Below are 21,087 nucleotides of genomic sequence, written 5' to 3' on the forward strand. Positions count from 1 at the left end.
CGAAGTTGAAGAGGTCAGAGCTGAAGATGCAGCCACAAACTTCGTGGCTTTAGGTGCAAAGCCAATGGGCAGGTCATCCAAAATGTCTTTCTGAAACCAACCATGGCTTGAATGCAGTGGTGGTGGTCTGGTGACTTCGGTATGGTGTCTTTTTTGAGTTTTGTGGTGAGAGGTGAGGCCACTGTACCCATGGTTTAAGCCAAAGTCAGTTCTTGGATCTCAAAGTCGGACTGTACGTCTGAATCAAAATTTTGGATGGAGCTGGCTTCCTGGTGGAGTTCCTCCTGCAAAAGTTCTTCCCCAAACATATCCGAGGTGCTGCCAGGAGATCTGCACGCCATCTCGAGCCACCAAGTTCGTCAGTCCTCTCGCCAGTGCAGAGGTTGAAAGTGGCTCTTTATATGCTATATCAAAGTGAGATATAGTGTGCATAGAGTCCAGGGGTTCCCCAGAGGCTTAACAAAGGCTGAAGTAGATAATACTAAACCTCTCTTTTGTGGTAGTGTGGTTGAGGAGTTAGGCTCATCAGAGGGTAGTGCAAAGAAGCATTTGTTGTACACACACAGACAATAGAAGAAGCACACACTCAATGGCTTAACTCCAGACCAATGGTTTTTATGTAGCAAAAACAGATTTTCTTTGTTTTTAGAAACACAAGATTCAAGTTGCAGGTAAGTACCTTAAAAGTTTCTATTTCACACCGGTATCAACAGTACTTTGAAATAGGTAAGTAATTCAGTTTTTGAATTATTGACAATAATCTGTTTTAGAAATGGACACTTCAATTTTCAGAAACAGTTCATGGTGGAAAGAAAAGTTAGATTGGTTTACAGGTAAGTACAACACTTACAGTTTCGGGCTCCCGGTTTTAGGAAGTCCACCGGTTGGGGGTTCAAGTTAACCCCAAACACCCACCACAGCAACATGGGGCCATACGGGTGCAGATGTCAACAAGGAGCTATTTTAACGTGGGCTCCTATGGAGACAGGGGGTACTCTGAATCAGGCCTGCCTGTACTTAAGTACCCGCAGCTCAAACGGCAGACGGGGGTGGTGGGTGGCTTGGGGGGGTTATTAAAAGAACACTGAGGGGGCCACAAGTAGGCACCAAAAACCCTCAGTGGCACAGGGGTGCAGGGTGCAAACAGGATGTCGGGTTTTCAATGATGGTCCATGAGGAGACCCCAGGGGTCACTAAAAGGTTGCAGACGAGGTCCAGGGGGTGTCTCGGACCCACCAACACTCGTACAGGGAGGAGGGCTGCCTGCTGGATGTAGGTGCACCAGGTGTCGGTTTCTCCAAGGCCTGGGGCACGTGGCTGAAGTGTGTCTTTAAGCTTTGGATATCTTCGTCCGTAGCCTCACGGTCAGGGGGTCCTCGGGATTCCCTCTGCAGACGTCGTCGTGGAAGGGTGGAGAGGTCAATACACTGTGGGCACGTGCTCGCAATTGCCTGGGGATCCTCTCTTGCTGGGTGGACCACCTGGACATGACTCATGGACGTCATTTGCACAGGGGTCAAGACTCTCACATCCGGACTGAGGTGGGAGTCCTTGGTTGTAGTTTTTTCCTCAGACAGCCACTGTCCTCTGGAATTCTTGGTCCTTTTGGGTGCAGGGCAGGCCTCAGAAGTCAGGCAGAGGTCACTGGTCTCGCTGGACGCTTGCTGGTCTTTTGCAAGTTCTTTGAAGCAGGAGGCAGGATGGTAGGGAGGGGATGAAGCAGCTGTCGTTTTCCTTCTATGCTGGGGGTTTCAGCTAAGCAGTCTTCCTTGTAGGTCCAGGAATCTGATAAGCTGGGCTCAGGGAGGCCCTTAAATCCTAGATTTAGGGGTCACAGGGCAGTAGCTAATGGCTACTGTCCCGGAGGGTGGCTACACCCTCCTTGTGCCCACTCACTTTGGGGAAGGGGGCACAACCCTAATCGTAATGGCCCCTGTCCTCCAAACCAAGATGGAGAATTCAGCAGGGAGGAGGTCACCTCCGCTCTGGACACCTTAGGGGTAGTCATGGTGGGGGTGGTTGCTCCTCCCTGTTTTCCCTAATTGTCCAGCCGGACTTGCTGCCAAAAGTGGGGCACTGTCCTGGAGGCGGGCATCTCTACTAGCTGGAGTGCCCTGGGGCACTGTAATCCCAGGCTTGAGCCTTTGAGGCTCACCACGCAGTATTACAGTTCCTATAGGGGGAGATGTGAAGCACCTCCACCCTGGACAGGCTTTGTTTCTGACCACAGAGTGCACAAAGGCACTCAACCCATGTGGTCAGTAAGTTGTCTGAAAGTGGCAGGCTGGCACAGACTGGTCAGTCCTACATTAACACATTGGCTATCATACAGGGGAATTTCTAAGATGCCCTCTGTGTGCATTTTTTCAATAAATCCCACACTGGCATCAGTTTGGGTTTATTGTGCTGAGAAGTGTGATACCAAACTTCCGAGTATTCACTGAAGCCATTATGGAGCTGTGGAGTTCGTAATGACAAACTCCCAGATCATATAATCAATATGGTTGCACTGTACTTACAATGTCTAAGAATGGACTTAAACAATGTACGGGCATATTGCTCATGCAGCTATGCCCTCACCTGTGGTATAGCGCACCCTGCCTTAGGGTTGTAAGGCCTGCTAGAGGGGTGACTTACATATGCCACAGGCAGTAATTTGTGGGTATGGCAACCTGAGAGGGGTGACATGTCGACTTTGTCTTTTTCTCCTCACCAGCACACACAAGCTGCAAGGCAGTGTGTATGTGCTTGGTCTGGGGTCCCCTAGGGTGGCATGATACATGCTACAGCCCTTAGAGACCTTCCCTGGCCACAGGCGCCCTTGCTACCGAATTGTAGGAATTCTATGCAATAACCATGTTGGATAATGGCTAGGACCCACGTGTCTGTTATCTCCTCCCAGTTGCTGTAAAAATCTGTTAGTCTCCCCCCACTGGTGTTCTGTGTTGGAGATTTGTGACACTGAAGTCACTGTTTATTTTGAGGGGTTTTGGGACCTTGGAACTTTCCCCTAGTTTTAGGGAACTGTCCAGCCCTGTAATGTCCACGAAAACTTCCCCTCTGATACTGGCTCGGTTATGTGGGTCTTGTTTGTGAGGTTGATGGTTCTGTGTTTTGTCCTCGAAACCCCCCACTAAACTGTTTTCCGAAATGTGCTGCTGCTCTGTGAGGGGTAGAGTGCGCCCATGGCTTTGGCCGTATCTGAGTCCTTTTTAAGTTTCTCGATAGCAGTGTCCACTTCCGGCCCAAACAACTGCTGTCCGTTAAAAGGCATATTCAGCACCGCTTGTTGAATTTCTGACTTGAAACCTGAGGTGCGTAGCCATGCGTGTCTCCGTATGTTGACCGCTAGATTTACAGTCTTTGCAGCTGTGTCTGCTGCATCCATTGCTGACCGTATCTGGTTATTAGAGATACTTTTGCCTTCTTCCACCACTTGTTGTGCCCTCTTTTGGAACTCTTTGGGTAGATGTTCTATTAAATGTTGCATTTCGTCCCAATGAGCTCTATCATATCTAGCCAGCAAGGCCTGTGAATTTGCAATGCGCCATTGGTTGGCTGCTTGTGCCGCGACCCTTCTCCCGAGGTGTGTGAGTTCGCTCTTTTGCGAGCTGCCCCTACTACCACTGAGTCCGGTGTCAATTGCTACGTGATGTACACAGGGTCTGTTGGTGGAGGTTTGTACTTTTTCTCCACCCTTGGAGTGATGGCCCTGCCTTTCACAGGCTCTTGAAACACTTGCTTTGAGTGTTTCAGCATTCCCGGTAACATAGGGAGACTCTGGTACTGGCTATGCGTGGATGACAAAGTATTAAACAAAAAGTAATCTTCAAATGGTTCTGCGTGCAGGGTGACATTGTGAAACGCGGCTGCTCTTGACACCACCTTTGTGTAGGCAGTACTGTCCTCAGGTGGTGATGGTCTCGCTGGATAACAGTCGGGACTGTTATCTGATACTGGAGCATCATAAAGATCCCATGCGTCAGGATCATCTTGACTCATTCCTGTATGAGTTGGAGACTGCATCATTGGTGGAGTGGCTACCGGTGATGGCTGTGGTGATGGTGGCGGAGTTATTTGTTTTGCCACCTTTGCTTGTGGTTGCTTGTCTTTCTCTTGGAAGGCAAGTTTCCTTTTAAATCGTATTGGAGGTAGAGTACTGATTTTCCCTGTGTCCTTCTGAATGTGGAGCCTTCTTTGAGTGTAATCTGGCTCCCCTGCCTCTAGCTCCTGTCCGAATCTGTGTCCTTGCATCTGTGAGGACAGGCCCTGTTCCTCGGTGTAGGAACTTGGTTTCGGCTCAGAGGCCGGATGTTTCGGTATCGAAGACACTTTTTTGCCTTTCGGTGTTCCGATATCTCGGTGCCGACTCGTTTTGGTGCCGCTCTCTCGATGTCGAGATTGCTCTGACCCGGTGTTGAGTCTGTTCTGTGTCGGTATCTCGACCGGAGTCGGATGACTTCGACACATGTGTGCCCTTTTTCGGTGCTGATGGCCGGTCACCTAATTTTCGGGTTAAGCCATGGCCTGTTGGCGGTGGCGTCCCCTGGGCTTTAGTGAATTTTCCGTGAGTCTTGGGCAGCGGCGTCTTACTCAGTGTTTTCGGCGTCTGTTCGGTTTCGACCTTGTCCGAGTCCGAATCCGCGATGGAGAAGGTTTCTTCTTCTTCCAAGTTTTGGTGTCCTGACGGCGCCGACGCCATTTGGAGTCTTCTTGCTCTCCGGTCTCTTAGCATTTTTCTCGACCAAAACACTCGACAGGCCTCGCAGGTATCCTCTTTGTGTTCGGGAGACAAACACAAATTACAGACCAGATGCTGATCTGTGTAAGGATACTTGTTGTGGCATTCGGGGCAGAAGCGGAATGGGGTCCGTTCCATTGGCCTTGGAGAAGCACGTGGTCGGGCCGACCAGGCCCCGCCAGGGAATCGAAACCCCTAAGGGCTACCGGAGCGCTTCGAAATTCGGTGTCGATCTGCGTTAACTAACCCGATACCGAACGCAAACAATACCGTCTAATTTTCCGAGATTTAACTAACTTTCCGAACCGAAACACAGAGCGAAGATGAACACGTCCGAACCCGATGGCGGAAAGAAAACAATCTAAGATGGAGTCGATGCCCATGCGCAATGGAGCCGAAAGGGGAGGAGTCCCTCGATCTCGTGACTCGAAAAGACTTCTTCGAAAACTTGTAACACTCCAAGCCCAACACTAGATGGCGGGATGTGCACAGCATGTGTATCTGCAGCTACACATGCCATCGAACACATATATATATATATATATATATATATATATATATATATATATATGGTAAATGTCACTTAACTAGTGTACATCTGTTCGTGGCATGTTGTGCTGCAAATTCACATGCTATGCTTATCGATTCCGACATCTAGTATTGGGCTCTGAGTGTTACAAGCTGTTTTTGTTCGAAGAAGTCTTTTAGAGTCACGGGATCGAGTGACTCCTCCTCTCTGTTCCATTGCACACGGTCATCGACTCCATTGTTAGATTGTTTTTCCACAGAGGGTGAAGAAAGGAGTAACAAAGTATATAAGAGTAAAGAGATGTCCATGCAAATGTACAACTATATACATATGTATAAATATATTAACTTAAATGACTACAGGCTTCCGGGGAGGACGGAGGGTGCATATGAATCTGCAGCACAACATGCCACGAACAGATGTACACTGGATAAGTGACATTTTCCATTTGATGACGTGTAGCTGCAGATACACATGCTATGCATAGATTACAAAGCAGTTTGTCCTCCCAAAATAGCAGTGGCTAGCCTGTAGGAGTTGAAGTTGTTTCAAATAATGTCTTTAGAACAGCTTGTCCTACTGTGCCTTGTTGATGTGAGAAAACATCTACACAGTAGTTAGTAAATGTATGAGGGGTTGACCATGTAGCTGCTTTACATACATCAGCTATTGGTATGTTCCCTAAAAAAGCCATTGTTGCACCTTTCTTTCTTGTAGAATGTGCTTTAGGAGTTATTACAAATCGTCTTTTTGCTTAGATATAGCATTTTTGTATATACCCAACAATCCATCTAGCTAAACCTTGTTTTGATATAGGATTGCCTGTATGCGGTTGTTGGAAAGCAACAAAAAGTTGTTTTGTTTTCCTAAACTGTTTAGATCTGTCTATGTAGTACATTAAAGCTCTCTTGTGATCTAATGTATATCATACCATAGAATCTGGCTGTGGGAAGAAGACTGTTTGATTGATGTGAAATTGTGATATTACTTTAGGTAGAAATTTAGGATTTGTTCTTAGTACAACTTTATGTTTGAGTACTGGGAAAAAACGTTCAAGAGTAAAAGCTTGTATTTCACTTACTCTTTGTAAAGCAGTAATTGCCACAAGAAAGGCAACCTTCCATGTTAGAAATTGAATTTGGCAAGACTGCATGGGTTCAAAAGGTGGCCCATAAGTCTAGTAAGTACTATATTTAGAATCCATGTTGGAACTGGTGGTGTACTTGGTGGAATGATGTGTTGTATCCTTCCATGAAAGCTTTAATTCCAGGAACTCTAAATGAAGAGCTATGTTGAATAGTTTGTAAATATGCAGATACTGCAGTAAGGTGTATTTGTATTGAGGAGAAAGCTAAATTTCATTTCTGCAAATAAAGTAAATAAAATACAATGTCTTGTATTGATGCTGAGAGAGGATGTATGGTTTTAGATTGACAATAATAAACAAATCCTTTCCATTTGATTGCGTAGCACTATCTAGTAATGGGTTTATTTGCTTGTTTAATAACTTCCATGCACTCTGATGGGAGTTTTAAGTATCCAAATGCTATCACTTCAGGATCCAAATCGTTAAATTGAGAGCCTTGGGGTCTGGATGTCTGATTTGACCTTTGTTTTGTGTCAACAAATCCGGTCCGCATGGGAGTTTGGAGTGAGGTACCACAGATACATCTAGTAGTGCTGTGTACCATGGCTGACAAGCCCATGATAGTGCTATGGGTATCATGTTGAGTGAAGTCTGACGCAACTTCTTGACCAGAAATGGAAGGAGTGGGAGAGGGAAAGCGAAAGCAAATATCCCTGACCAATTGATCCATAGAGCAATGCCTTTGGACAGTGGATGCGGGTGTCTGGATGCAAAGTTTTGGCATTTTGTATTTTCACTTGTTGCGAACAGATCTATGTTTGGTGTGCCCTACTTTTGAAGTACTTGAGGATGAACCTCCCATTTGTGTATTTGTTGGTGATTTCTGCTGAGGATATCTGCCAAATGATTGTCTATAACTGGAATATACTGTGGTAATAGATTAATTTGATTGTGAATTGCCCATTTCCAAATTGTTTGGGCTAGAAGGGACAGTTGATGAATGTGTCCCTCCCTGCTTGTTGAGATAATACATGGTTGTCATGTTGTCTGTTTTTAGAAGAACATTCTTCTGTTTGAGAAGAGGTTGAAAAGCTTAGGAACCCTGCTAATAACTTTAAGTGGTTTATGTGTAGCTGTTTCTGTTTGACATCCCATTGCCCTTGAATGGTGTAATTGTTTAGGTGAGCTCCCCAACCAATTATTGACTTCCTTCCATGCATGTAGGTTTTCAAAATTCATTGAGAATTTTATAAAATTCCTTGGTTGTAGATTGAGCATTTTTAATTCTGTCCGAGTAGTACTTTTTTTTTTTTTTTTTTAAGCATTTTTGATTGATGATTTGTATATTCTGTTAAGTTTGTGTAGCTGCAGTTTGTCTTGACTGCTGTTTGTTATAAGCCAGGTCCGCAACTTTCTGATTTGTTGCTTTATCTTTTTAAGTTCTGTGTCTCTCCAAGGTGTTGGTTTTCTTTTGTTGTGTTTAGTTTTTCTGAGTGGTATTAGGATATCAAAAGCTTCCTGTAGCCACTCAAAGTTTTTTAACAGAAGTAATTGTATCTAGATCTGTGTTGGCTGGTAGTTGTGTTTCTAAGGCATCAAAATTGAGTTTGCTCCATGGTCAATAGTTGCATGTATGTAGGTAGTTGTGGGGTGTGTTGATTTGTGGAGTTTTATGTTGGAAAGTTATCAAATGGTGGTCTGACCATGTGATTGGTGTGATGCTATGAACGATAACAGGTTCCGGCTTAGCAAAAATGACATTTAGTATGTGCCCAGCGATGTGTGTGGGATTGTGTACAACCTGATGTAGGTTCAATGCGACTAGCTCAGTGGTGATAGCTTTTGGATGGAGCATATTGGGTTTGCCAACCCAAATGTTTAGATCCCCAAGAATGCATAGGATGGAGTATAGTGTAACAAGGTTTGAGACTGTATCTAGAAAAGTATCTGGGAATGTCGAGTTGTTAGGTGGCGGTCTGTAAAGGAGAAGAAAGTTACAGGTGGAAGTTGGAGAAGGGTGGCATCTGGTGAGGAGGGCTTCACAACCTTGTATGGAAATGTCGTCTGTTTTACTGAGGATTATTGCCTGTTTGAATATAATAACTACTCCACCTCCCCTCTAGCCTATACGGTTTTGTGTGATGGTTTGATAGCCCGGAGGAAGGGCTTTGTGCAACACTGGGGCCATGTCATCTCCCAACCAAGATTCTATGATGAATAGTAAGTCAGGTTGTGTGCCTGAGCAGGTTGTAGATGTGGTGCTTGTTTTTTTTTTTTTTTGAGTGATTGAGCATTTACGAACTGGCAGTTTAGAAAAGGTGCGTTAGTGGTAGTGTTGTTTTGTTTAGGAGAAGGGTAAGTAGTATAATATGAGCTTGAAGCAGGAGTGTTAGTTGTGATAACTGTGTGAGGCTCACAATAGTCTTGCTTTTCAAAATAGTGTTCCTCTTCAAGCAGGTTAAGGAGGCATTTTGTTGGGCATGTGTGTGTGGGTGGGTGGTGGATTTGGTGGCTGAGAGAGACATGAAGAGTGTACTGTTTTTGTAGGGTAGTCTTATTATGTAATAGACAAGGGGATGCAAGGTTAAGAGTGGCATGTTTATTTTGTTTGCATCTGTTTAGTGTGGATGGAGTATGGGTTAGGGGTGGTGGAGGAGCATGTGGATCATGATATAAGGCTCTAAATTGTGCAATGGAGGAGAGGCGAGTGGATGAAAGTTGCTGGGTTGGGGTGCTTGTGGTAGGTGTTTGCGAAGAGTGAGAAAGTTGGGGTAAAGATAGGACAGGACTTGTATTTTTTGTGTAGTCCTGAGGGTGGGAGTGGGTGTGACGAGAAGTATAATCAAAGTTTGTGTTGATCTGATGTGCTGATGTGTGTGGTCTGTATTGTTTTTGTGGAATAGTGAGAGGGGATATTGATGTAGCTGTTTTTGGTGAGGGATTTGTATGTGAGTTAGTGCTGGTGAGTGGAATTAGTGTTAGAGGGGGTGTTGATGTGTTTTGGAGATAAATGTATGAGGTGTGTGTAAGAGGGGATGGATGCGTGTCAGGGGAGTTAGTGTTAGTTGTGATGACTGGAAGAGGTAATGTGTGGTGGAATGAAGTGTGGGGATTGTATGGTTGTGTGTAATTGGTGAAGAGAGGGGAAGGGTGTTTTGTAAATGGTGTGTTGGAAGGCTGGGTTTGGGCATTGTTATGATGAAAGGTAGTCTGTGTAGAGCAAACAGAGGATAGTGTTGTTGGTTAGTATGAACAGGGAGTGTGTATCTGGAAGGCTGTATAGTGTGGTTTTGTGTAGTGTGGGTGATGGCAGGTTGTGCTAGTGGGAGTGGACAGAGTAGTCTGTTGTGATAATGCAGGTGTTTGACTGTTGTAGTTGTGGAGGATGTGTGTATATGTGTTGTATAATGGGTATTGTGTCGGGTGATGGGACATTGCAATCTGTCTGCGGTCAGTTTGTGATGCATGAGTTGGATGTCTTTGCAGATAATGTGTTTGCATGTTGACAGATGTGTAGGGACTGTAATCATTCCTGGTCAATAGAGAATTGGGCAGTATTTCTGGCCCTAGGCCATATCTGCCCCTAACAGGCCCAAACAGACAACTGCCCTTGGCCTCGACACCCGGGCTGAGACGCCCTGAGTCCTAGGCTTAAATAGCCCTTCTGGCCAATAGGAACCTGGTCCCAACCCTAACCAATCTGATTTGTAACCCTGATTCAAACAACTAATGGGAAACCCAGCCCTAATCACCATTCATACCCCTAATCCTAACCACCAATCACAGCCCTAGCCCCAGAACCAACAACCAATCAGATTCCCAGCCCTATCCACCAATCACAGCCCTAGAACCAGCAACCAATCAGAATCTCAGCCCTATCCACCAATCACAGCGCCAGCCCTGGAACCAGCAACCAATGGAAAGACCAGCCAACAACCTATCAAAACAACATATGCAACAACCAATAGGAACTTATATAGGGAGCAAGTTAACTGAAGTCAAGTCCCTGTGGCCAGGGAGGAGGCAGCTGCTGCTGCCCTATTCAGAATCTCCTTGGATACTGCCAGGCTGAATCCACACTTCCAAGCTAGCAGAGTCTACTTTCCAGGTAAGGGAGAGATTGTTTAAAAACAAACACTGGAATACTGCTTGTCGTGGACTCTGAATTTTTAAGGCAAAAAACAGGGGGAGCAGACAGTTTCTAAACACAATTTAATTCACAGAAAGAGATTAAACAGTCTCCTAAAACACACTCTGCAAGATGTATGTAGCCTTTTTACTTAGAAAAAGGGGGGGGGGGGGGGGGGGTTATGAAGTCATGTGCCACAAACTAGAAAGGTCATTCACACAGTCATGGCAACAAAAAAAACAACAACAAAAAACCACCACTTTAAAAGGACAAGCTGCCTGAAACAGAGTCCACAGTAAAACAGGTATGGGTAGCTGAAAAAAACACTTTTGAACAAATATCACTATTTACCCAGAAAAGTCTGGGGGCTCCTTACCTAGGTCTTTTAGCAATCCTTGAACAATGTGCTGTATTAGGACACAGGGAAGATGCTGAGGCTCACAAAATGGAGGTCAAATATCCCTGACCAATTCATTCATAGTGGATTACCATGGACTGGAGTGTGTGAACCGGGGGGGGAAGTTTGGGCATTTTGCATTTTTGACACTCCCCTAAGTGTGTCTCCCAACCAGTGGTATTCCACCACGGCAGAGTGTAATAAACAGGACCCCAGATCAACATTTGATCCTCCCAATGACCATCCCCTTGCTACCAGTGAGCTGCTAGGCACTCCTGAAACTGAAGCATGTGTAACCTGGCACGTAGGACTATAGCAATGCAGGAAGCAATCATGCCAAAGAGGGGCATGTCCTTTCTGATTGTTACCAGACAATGCAGCTGCAAAAAAGGGAGCAGAGCTTGGAAAGTTTGGACCCTTGCAGGGCTGGGGGTCTGCCTTTCCCCATGACAGACCAGAGTGTTGCTGCTAAGAAGGGCTGGACCTGAAGGTGCTGGAGATGAGAATATTGTGGTATTGATGATAAAGCCTAGACTGAGCATGATATGTATTGTGGTTTGTGTGTGCTCTAAACACTGCTGTTCCATTGCACTCTTGATCAGCCCATCGTCTATGAAAGGGAAGACATGGACACTTTCTTCTGAGGTATGAGGCTACCACAGCAAGACAATTTGTAAACACCCCCGGAGCTGCGTTCAACCCAAAAGCCAAAGGACAGCAGTTTAAACTAATAATGCCAACCTTACTACAAACGGGAGGAACCGGCGATGTGCAAGGAGGATGGGGATGTGGAAGAAGGCGTCCTTCAGGTTGAAAGAGATCTTGAAGTCGCCTTCTATTGCAGAAGAATTACTTCCTTGAGTGCCCACCATATGGAAGCATTCTGACAGGATGTTCTTGTTGAGGGGCCTGATGCCTAGAATAGGCTTTTGTGTCCCAACCTTCTTGGGAATGAGGAAGTATACCCCTCTTTCAGGTTGATGTGGCAGCACGGGTTTTATGACTCCACTGCCGAGTAGCACAAGCATCCCCTCTTGAAGCAGTGACCTGATGTTCCAGGGAGAGTGAATGTCTATTCGGGGGGGGGAATGTTTGGTGGTGTACATGTGAGATCTAGGCAGAACCCCCCCCCATGCTATGATGTTGAGAACCCAATGATCCCAGATGATCTCCATCCAGTGGGACAGAAAACCTTGGAGTCTTCACCCGACAGGTGTTAGATGGTTGAGGGAGGATATGTCACTGTTTGGCAGGTGAGGCCCCTTTGGGGCTTTGCCCTTGCCTGTACCATTGCTATAATTTACCCCTCCCCTGTAATAGCCTTAAGAGGATGATGCTGCTGTAGTCACCTAGGGACAGAAGTGGATGCTTTGTGGTTTTGGCCTCTCCACAGTACTGTGAGTGGCAAAAGGAGCCCAAAGGGCCTTTTCTCTTCTGTGGTCAACTTGCAGGAAGAACAGGTGTTCTCCATCAAAAAAAAACAAGTAGACCAAATGGTGCTGCTTATCTAGCTTAATGCCAGAAACATGCAGTCGGGCATGGCGGCAGAGGACAACACTAGTGTTTACACCACAGACAGCGGTATTTGCCACATCTAGGGCACACCAAATGTTTATATTGGATATGGTCTTGCCTCAGGTATCAGTTCCTGCACCTTTTTTGTACTGGTCCAGGTGTTGTTGAAGTAACTCCTCCATTTTGTCCCAGTGAATCCTACTGTACCAGAGGAGTTAACCTAGGGACACTGTTGGGTGCAGACAGGGCAGCAACGCATTTCCCTGCTGCAGCTATCTTTTTACTCTCCTGGTGTGGAGAGGGTGCATCCCCAGTGCCTTGTATGTTGACAGTTTGTGTACTACCATGACGTCAGGTGGAAGTTGACCCTCGGTGAAAGGAGGGTCAGATGGGAATGGTTTATATTTCTTATCAACCCTTGATATGAGCACTCAGCCCTTTACTGTTTTTTTTAAAGATGTTGGGAGCAGGCTTAAGCATACTCTTTAACATGGGCAAGTATTGCAAGAACCTGTAAGTGGAGGATAGGATTCTATGAGGAAGTCATCCACCTCTAGATATTTATGCATTTCCAGTTTATGAAAGGCGTCTGCCATTTGAAAGAACCCATGGTAAGCAGTAGTGATGGCCAATGGGGAAGGAAAGGGTTGGTATCCCCAGGGGTATCAACATTATAGTCGTCCTGGGAGAGCAGATCCAATGGCATATATGGAATCATATGGAGACATAGGACTATCACCTCAAAAAACAAAACAAAAAAAACAGCAGGAAGGCAGCCTTGAATCAGGCGAGGGAGGCATAGAAGAGGTGGGGAGGGAGACGTAGAGGAGGAGGGGAGGGAGGTGGAAACACTAGGTAACCGAGAAGGTGAAGAGGTCCCTCTGTCATAGCAGAGAGGCTTCTATGGAACAGACTCCAACTGGGGATTGATTTTTTTGGGGGGAGGACAGGGTCTTTTGTCTTAGGAGATGGCTGAGCGAGGATCACCCGGTCTCAGGATGAATGAGTATTCGCTGCTGGCAAGTGTCAAATTCCTCTTGAAGGCACTGGAGGATGGGTTCTTGTTCCTCAGAAGCGGTGTAAGAAGCTGGTTTGGGTGCCGAAGGCGGCCATTGTCCTGGTATCACCGAGCTGGTGTTCAGCTCCCCAGGTCTTGACTTCGATGCTGGCTTTGAGGACAATGTGGGCCTAATGGCTGGGAGGATGTAGGGTACTAGGAAATTTGTGCAGAAAACGGATAGAGCCCTCATGATGGGCCTAGGTGCTTGATGCTCAACCTTCTCTAAGGTGATTCTCAGCCTGGGTGTGGTACATATAACAGGCGGCCCGAGCAATTTATACAAAAACAATGTTAGATGAATTGTAACGATAATATAGAAATACTTCCAGGAAGAGGCAAAGGAAAATACAGACACTAAATCAAAAACACATTCTGATTAAACATAAATATTTTATACACAATATAAAAGTATAAAGGTTGCTCCTTGAGAAAAGGTGCTTATGAAAAAGGTAAGAATCGAGAGATATATATTCATAATCTTCAACAGTCCTTCAATTCCTTGCTTCATTGAGATTCATGATACATTTTTAAACAGTCAGTCTGAAACAATAGTAGAATGGTTCATAAACCATCCCTGAGGGAAGGATCAGGAGGTCAGTGGAGACCAAGAACTGGGTGTAGGCTGTCGACGTTTCGACCCACAATAAGGAAGCCAATTGTAATCTGAGCAATGGGTCTTCGGAGGGACACGTCTGAAACCAAGGATGGCAAAATAACAATTTAACAACGAACACGATACCCATGAGCATTACCAGCAGTAGGTGGAATCACGATCACTTGTGTTTTAAAAGACTTTTTGGAAGAAAACCAACTTGCACACATCCAAGTCCAACACTAGATGGCACAAGTGTGTAAAGCATGTGTATCTACATGCCACAAACCAGAGTCACAGTAATCCAGCCAGCTCAAAACAGATGCCGGGATGGACACTGCGGCAGCAGAGGTAGAATCTTCCTTATAATCCTCAGGAGGAAGGAATAAGTGGAGACAAGATGGGTGATCTGCTTTTCTTAAGAACACTATGGCTCAAAGTAGACACCTAGATATATTTTTACAGCTGCTGTTGGGACTAGGTGGAAGGACAAGACGTAGGCCAAAGATAATGCAGGTTAAGGCTTGGAGGACCTGTGTGATTTATCCAAACCATTTCCATTTGTTCAGAGTTGAATTTTAGTAAATTAAGCTGCAGCCAAGATGATACCGTAGTCCTACACTGATGAAACTGTTTGAAAGGGGCAGTGAGCGATTGGTCCGTGGCAATAATACATTTTCTGTCAATTGCATAGTTCATGTAATTGAGACCAGAAGATTTTCCCAGTTGTTCTAAAGAACAAATATATTGAAAAGTGTCTGGCTTTGAGCCGACATCAGGGGATGAAGCTGTGGTTCAGTGTCTTTAATTGTGAGATGAAAGGAAGTAAATATATGGCTTGAGACCTAATCTTAAAACAGGACTTACATCACTGAAGTGCCTTCCCGCTGATACCCCCCTTTCTAAGTTTAGATACTGTACTGAATGCTGCAGACAGGTTTAGCACCGGAAGTGCTGTTGGCTTTGCCCAGTCTGCCAGCTTTCGTAAAACATCAACTACAGATAGCAAAGCAGTGTCTGTGCTATGTAGTGGTCAGAATCCCACATGAACCAGCTCAAATAACTGATTTTGATCCAAACACACTGACAGGAGTTGGTTAACATGCCTCTCTAGAATTTTGATAGCAAAAGGCAACATGGATAAGGGTCAAATGTTAGACAAAGCGGACAAGTCAGCATTCGGTTTTTATGTTTTTTTTGTTTTTTTAAATAAAGGGACAATCAAGTCATTTTTCCAATCCGGCAGAACAATAGCTCTTATTTGTGAGCTATTGCAGAACTGTAATAGCGGCTTTGCAACAGTCCGGAGGTAAAGGACCCAAAGGGGAGCCAGACAATACAAAGGTTGGGCTAGAGATCAAATGCTTTAGTGAAAGTGGCTCAACTGATTCAAACAAGGAATGCTGGCCAGAAAATGTGCCTGTTTTTCCCCTTCAACAGCAAAACAATACGTAGAAGCAATAGCTTCTACGTATTGAGACTCCCTGAATAGGGAGTCTCAATATGTAGATCAGACAGGGCAACCATAGAGTGTTTGGACAAAGGTATATTCTCAATGGGAGACGCTAGCAAATTGCAAATAGAAGAGATTTTATCGTCTAAAAAGTTGGATAATTTGTAAGCCAAGTCCTGTGTGTTCACAGCAGAGACTAATTACCTACTCCTAGAATCTGCTGGCATTAAGTATAACTGTTGCTGACTAGATCACCTAATTTATTAATAGTGAAAACAAATACTCAAGCTAATGAATATATTAAGTCAGTTCTGACCACTGGATTCAGTATACTTCATATCTGCTTGACTAAGAGCAGAATTATTTTGTATGTTGAACAATTTTATAACATCTCATATAAACTCAAAATGGTACAATTAAATTCAACATCCTCGTACCTGATGCCCACAAGCCGTTAACATTCACATGTTCGCTAAATATCCTGAACTAGAGGAATTCTGGATAACCATGTTCCCTAAAATTAAGTGAAATATATAATTCACAGTTCATATCTGATCCAGTTATTGTGCTAAAAGGTCTTCATTATTTGGTTGACAGCCCACTTATTCAGCATAAAAAAATGAAAGACTGCAACCACTCACCCAACCAATCAGTAATGGCGCAAAGAACTCAATGATTTAAAAAATGTTTTTAACTGCAGACAGCAGAGTTACTTTACGCCAGTTTAACTGCAGACAGATCATTTTCAGTATTATTATTTTTTTTAAATTAGGCTTTGCGAAGCAAATCTTATATCGGTTCTGGGTTTTCTTTTGTAAATATATGTTCTTCTTTGCACTGTGCTCGCTGCCAATAATAACTAAAAAAAGAATAGTCACCTACTGGACAACCTCTCGAAGAAAGAGTGATAAAAAAAAAGTCAAGTGTGTCCTATGAAACAAGTGGTAGGTCGTAGTAACAATTTAAGAAACTTTGCACACATTCTATTTTTTTTACATCAACAGAAAACTAAAAATGCAATATAAAGGGTGAATGTTTTGTAGATTTAAATCAAATAAATATTTCTAAAAGAATGAAAGGATGACTTTCCCGAAATCCTTCTTGCTTCCCAGTTACTCTGCAGCAAGAACTATTGAACTGAATATTTTGACTAGTTTTCAACATATTTGTTTAATCTTTATTAATAACTATGCAGCATATCGAAATCAGTGCCTTGTTTACACACTGTATTAAAAAAAAGAGAAACAGTGGCATGTATGATGGACAATCAATGGTGACTATACCCTTATCTGGGTGGGTATGCATACGTTTTGAACTGTGGGTGGCTTTGAAAAAAACACCATCCAGTTAAAAGAATATGGCTGTACATAGCCGAGATGAGCCTTTTTCATAGATGTCAGTGCATCTCTGGCAATGCCAACCTGACAAAAATAACCTTGATTTGCAATTACACTGGTCAGAGAAACTCTGCTTGTGGACTCAGTAGAAGAGTATTCATGATTGGGGCATAGGACTGAAGATTTACCTTGAGAATAGCAGTTGCACCATGTCAACAAGTGTGTGCTCTGCAGATTTTCTTAATAGCTCTGCAAAGACAAAACAAATAACACAAGTGTCATTATGTTTGATGCTATCAGGTGTCTCATCCCAAACTGTTCGACAAGTCTTATTTATATAATAATATGGCAAAATGATTAAAAACAACTGCAGCTCTCCACCCATTAGTGGATGGACAGCAAAGAGGCACCAGGTGCTTAAAGTGAAAAGAAGGAAAACAGTTGAAAAACTATGGAGACACAGGACACCAGTAATGTAGAAATGCAGGGAATTTGCTGCTGAACATTATTTCTACACAGGACAAGATTAGGCTGTAGACAAAGGTTGCTGCAACAAGGAAACCAACTTACCGCTGAGTCTCATTTCAAAGCATATTCGAAAACAGGACTGCATGATCTCACACACAGACTCATTCGTAAGATGTGCACCTACAGGAGTGAGTAGAAGAGTCCGCAGCACCTGGTAGAACCAAATAATTAAGAGGTGAAGACATACACAATGTAGAATAAATGAGGCAACTGAATTCACAAAAAATATAAAAGTAGGGTTGCAGACGGGGAACCTGGGTAGGTCTTTGGAGTAAGCTGGCACCATGTCATCATTGACAGGGGTTCAAGAATTGGATTTTTAACTACAAATCATAGTTATGATCCTGAGAGTTTAATTAGATAAATGGAAGCAAAGCCAGAATACAACACAATTGAGTGGGGCGCTCAGCAAAGTTGCATGAATAACTTTGATAAAGCAGGATTACACAACAGACAAAGAAAAAAAGGAGAACTATTCAACTTAACAAGTGACAAAAGAAAAGCAAAAGGTTAAAAAAAAAAAAAAAAAAAAAAAAGAAATGGGGAAACAAAGAATTGGTCATAGAACTCGATGTGAAAGACTGGTGATCCTAAAACTGAATTCCAACATTTCACTCTACAGAAGATTCATTTGTTCCTCTGTGAAATTAGCCCATGCTTGAGGCACTCGCACTTGTCAAAGTTTTGGATCAACTCTTTAGGTAACTTGTATCAGTGTCTTAAGTAAACTTACGGCAGTTAACAAAATAATTCTTGCAGAGTTTACAGTTCATATCCGCATTAAGGGCACTGAGGCGCAGATGCTAAGGGTGTGGAAAAGTATTTATCACACTGGTAAACATTGAAACACCTCAGTGAGGGCTATAAACAATGCAATATTTAATTATTGTTCATAAGAGTATTCATTATCAATTACACAAAATGTTCAAAAATTGCCTTTTTACCAGGCCTTGGCCCTGACAATCTATCTCTTTCCAGGTCGTAATTGGCAAAATCTGTCAGGGGAAAAAGCAGGAATGCCATACATATGGCACAATTAGGAATTATGATTCTTACTAAGATCCTACAAGGATCAGAGTTTAACCCACAGGCATAAAGCAGGGCCATAGTATATCTTCTGTTTTTTTTTGTTTTTTTACTAAATGTATCCAGTACGGTTACCAATGCACGCCGAAATTTCTATCCCACTTGCACAGAAATAATAGCAAATCAAGTAGCTCCAACTAGCAGAATTACTTATCGTCTGTAAGGCTCTTTTATGGTGGATACTACATCTAAAAGCAGATGCCTCACCTTTAGGATCTTTGTGGACACCAGACACAATTATAGGATTCTTCAAGTAATACACCTGTGCACCATTAGGTGATGCCACATAGTAACTTAGTGATGTTATACTGCCACAGGAAGTGACAGGGTAGAAGCTGTATATTAGCCCCACCCTGAACAAAAGAAAGCGATGGGAGGATGACTGCAATTTTTCTATCAACTGGCACTTGCTCAGGTAGTATTACAACCCATCATTCTTATGCCCACCATGCCACCTCAGACTGGACCCAGCCATATGCAAATCAGCCTTGCCACAGCTAGGACAATTCAGTCCAAACTAAAAGTTCATGATGTCCATAAACTAGAATACATGCACCCAAGACAGGTTTTGCCCTGATTGGGGCTCAACAGTTGGGTGTAGCTTGGCTCCAGTGGCACAGTAAGCAGAGGACCCATATCTGGGCACACCCTTGCCACTTAGGGTGGTACATCAAACACACAAAAGGTGATGGGACGCCCACCGGCATTGGTTTCCTAATCTTTTTCCCTCTGTGCACTCAGACATAAGGCATAGTGAACAAATTGCAGGTGACAGAGTGCTAGAATCTTAGGATGTACATGAGTTCCCTGCGAAGAGCAGGAAGCATGGAAGGTGAGTGAGGAATCTACCGTTAAATAAGAGTACAGACAGAAAGACCTTTACTAAAGGTAACTTGATCTTCTGATGGATATCTCTAGTCGCAGATTCCTCAATGTTATAATAGGTAATGCAGCAGTACCTTTCAAAGGGGAAAAGTCTTAGCAGTGCACTAAGATTAGGAAGTATTGCAGGTAAACTGGCAGATAGCCATAACTGGCATCCTCCCTTGCCAATGCAGTCGTAGCAGTATTGACCCTGGTGGAATGAGCATACTGGCTTTCTGGGAGGTTTGGGGGTTAATTCTTAGCCACAGCATAGCAGGTTTCAATGCAGAGGACAAAATACCTGAAAAAGAGTCCTCTGTGGCGCTGTGGCTTACTTTGTCCCAGTGAATCCCACAAAAGCTATCATCTACATGATAGGCTCTTGGACAGTTAATGTAGAAACTCAATACTTGGAGTTGAAGGGGTGGAGTCTCTCCTCCTTCGAGAGCTATAGTAGAGCATAAAATGTCAGCAAGGTGACTAACTGTCCGACGTAAAAGTTGATACCACTTTCTGGCACGAAGGATGCCCGAGTGCACAGCACCGATTTGTCTGCACGAAAGTGGGGATAGGAAGATTCCACAGAGTACCTGTTAATGTGCACAGCACACAGAAATTGTGGTGAAAAAAGAAAGTGGATCATCAGAAGCCATAGCAATCAATCATGCACAGGTTCGAATGTCATGCAGATAAGGAATGTTGAGGCTATATTTAATTGTCACTGGACCTGGGTTTGGAGGGAACATATACTTCAAACCCTTTGCTAAATGCGTAACATCTGGTGATTTAAAGAGAAAGGGTTGGTCAAGAAAAAGTAAAACGGCATAAAGTTCTAATAGTAATCCTTAAATGTGCCTACTGCAAGGAAGTGCTTCAACTTTGATCAAACAAACAATACATGAGACCTTAACCTGTAGAGGGTCTAGATGACAAACTTTTTTTAAATTTGTTTTTACCATTGCTGGGAAATCGGATACCCTGCATAGCTTTTTTTTTTATTAAACCAACAGCATAACAAAGAATACCATGATGCAAGAGAGAACATACTACAGACAACAAATCATGTTCACTACATATTTCGTATCGATCAGTAGCACGGTGGATATGCATCAGAGCATATGTAGAACCCATGCAGGGGGCCTCAAATCGCAGGTGGTCCGAGTATGTGCATAGTGGCCAGTCAGATTCATGTATTATTGTAAAACATGCAGTCACTCGAGACCATCACATGCACAAAAGCAGATTTCGAAAAAATAAATAGTGATAAAAATCAGTGCAAATTTGTGCAGAACAAATTCTGGTGACTCACCAATACGTTGGTTAGAACTTGAAAATCAACATACACTAAAATTCTATTACATAAGAGATGGGACTGTGGTCGATCTCTTATGATGTCTGTCTGTTTTATAATACTAACAACTAAAATTATCAAAGTATGAAGTCTATAGCAACTTCCAAGGATTGTCCAATTGTTAAAATCCAACTTGCAACTTTATCACCTTATGATGCTCTCAGTAGTCACGTTTTCCCCGTCTGTGTTCTAATACTAACAAACCTGATATTATTCTGGTTACATTTCTGGGGGAATGGGGACATAGCGAAGATTCATGTGAGCAGGCTCAGATGCTCTGCATGTGGCCTAGTTTTGAGCTGCGGATAAAGATACATTTTATAGAATTTGTGTTTAGCCTTACATTTACGGAATCAGCACCTCCACGATAGCCTGCCAGCAGGTTTGGATTATAAAGTGATTGAACAATGGACAAATT

The 21,087-nt window shown here is 43.6% G+C and overlaps 1 protein-coding gene across 3 annotated transcripts in view; it reads right to left on the bottom strand.

Annotated features, from left to right (window-relative positions):
* GBF1 (golgi brefeldin A resistant guanine nucleotide exchange factor 1) overlaps window positions 1-21,087 on the bottom strand; it is a 1,570,387-nt gene that overhangs the window by 1,416,809 nt on the left and 132,491 nt on the right. For all 3 annotated transcript variants that reach the window (XM_069240539.1, XM_069240538.1, XM_069240540.1), the window contains 2 exons: window positions 17,411-17,519; window positions 17,029-17,089 (listed from right to left, as the gene is read on the bottom strand). In XM_069240539.1, the coding sequence (XP_069096640.1) occupies window positions 17,029-17,089; window positions 17,411-17,519 (170 nt within the window). The remainder of the gene's footprint in view (window positions 1-17,028; window positions 17,090-17,410; window positions 17,520-21,087) is intronic.

The sequence above is a fragment of the Pleurodeles waltl genome, chromosome 6, assembly GCF_031143425.1.
Source record: "Pleurodeles waltl isolate 20211129_DDA chromosome 6, aPleWal1.hap1.20221129, whole genome shotgun sequence".
Taxonomy (NCBI): Eukaryota; Metazoa; Chordata; class Amphibia; order Caudata; family Salamandridae; genus Pleurodeles; species Pleurodeles waltl.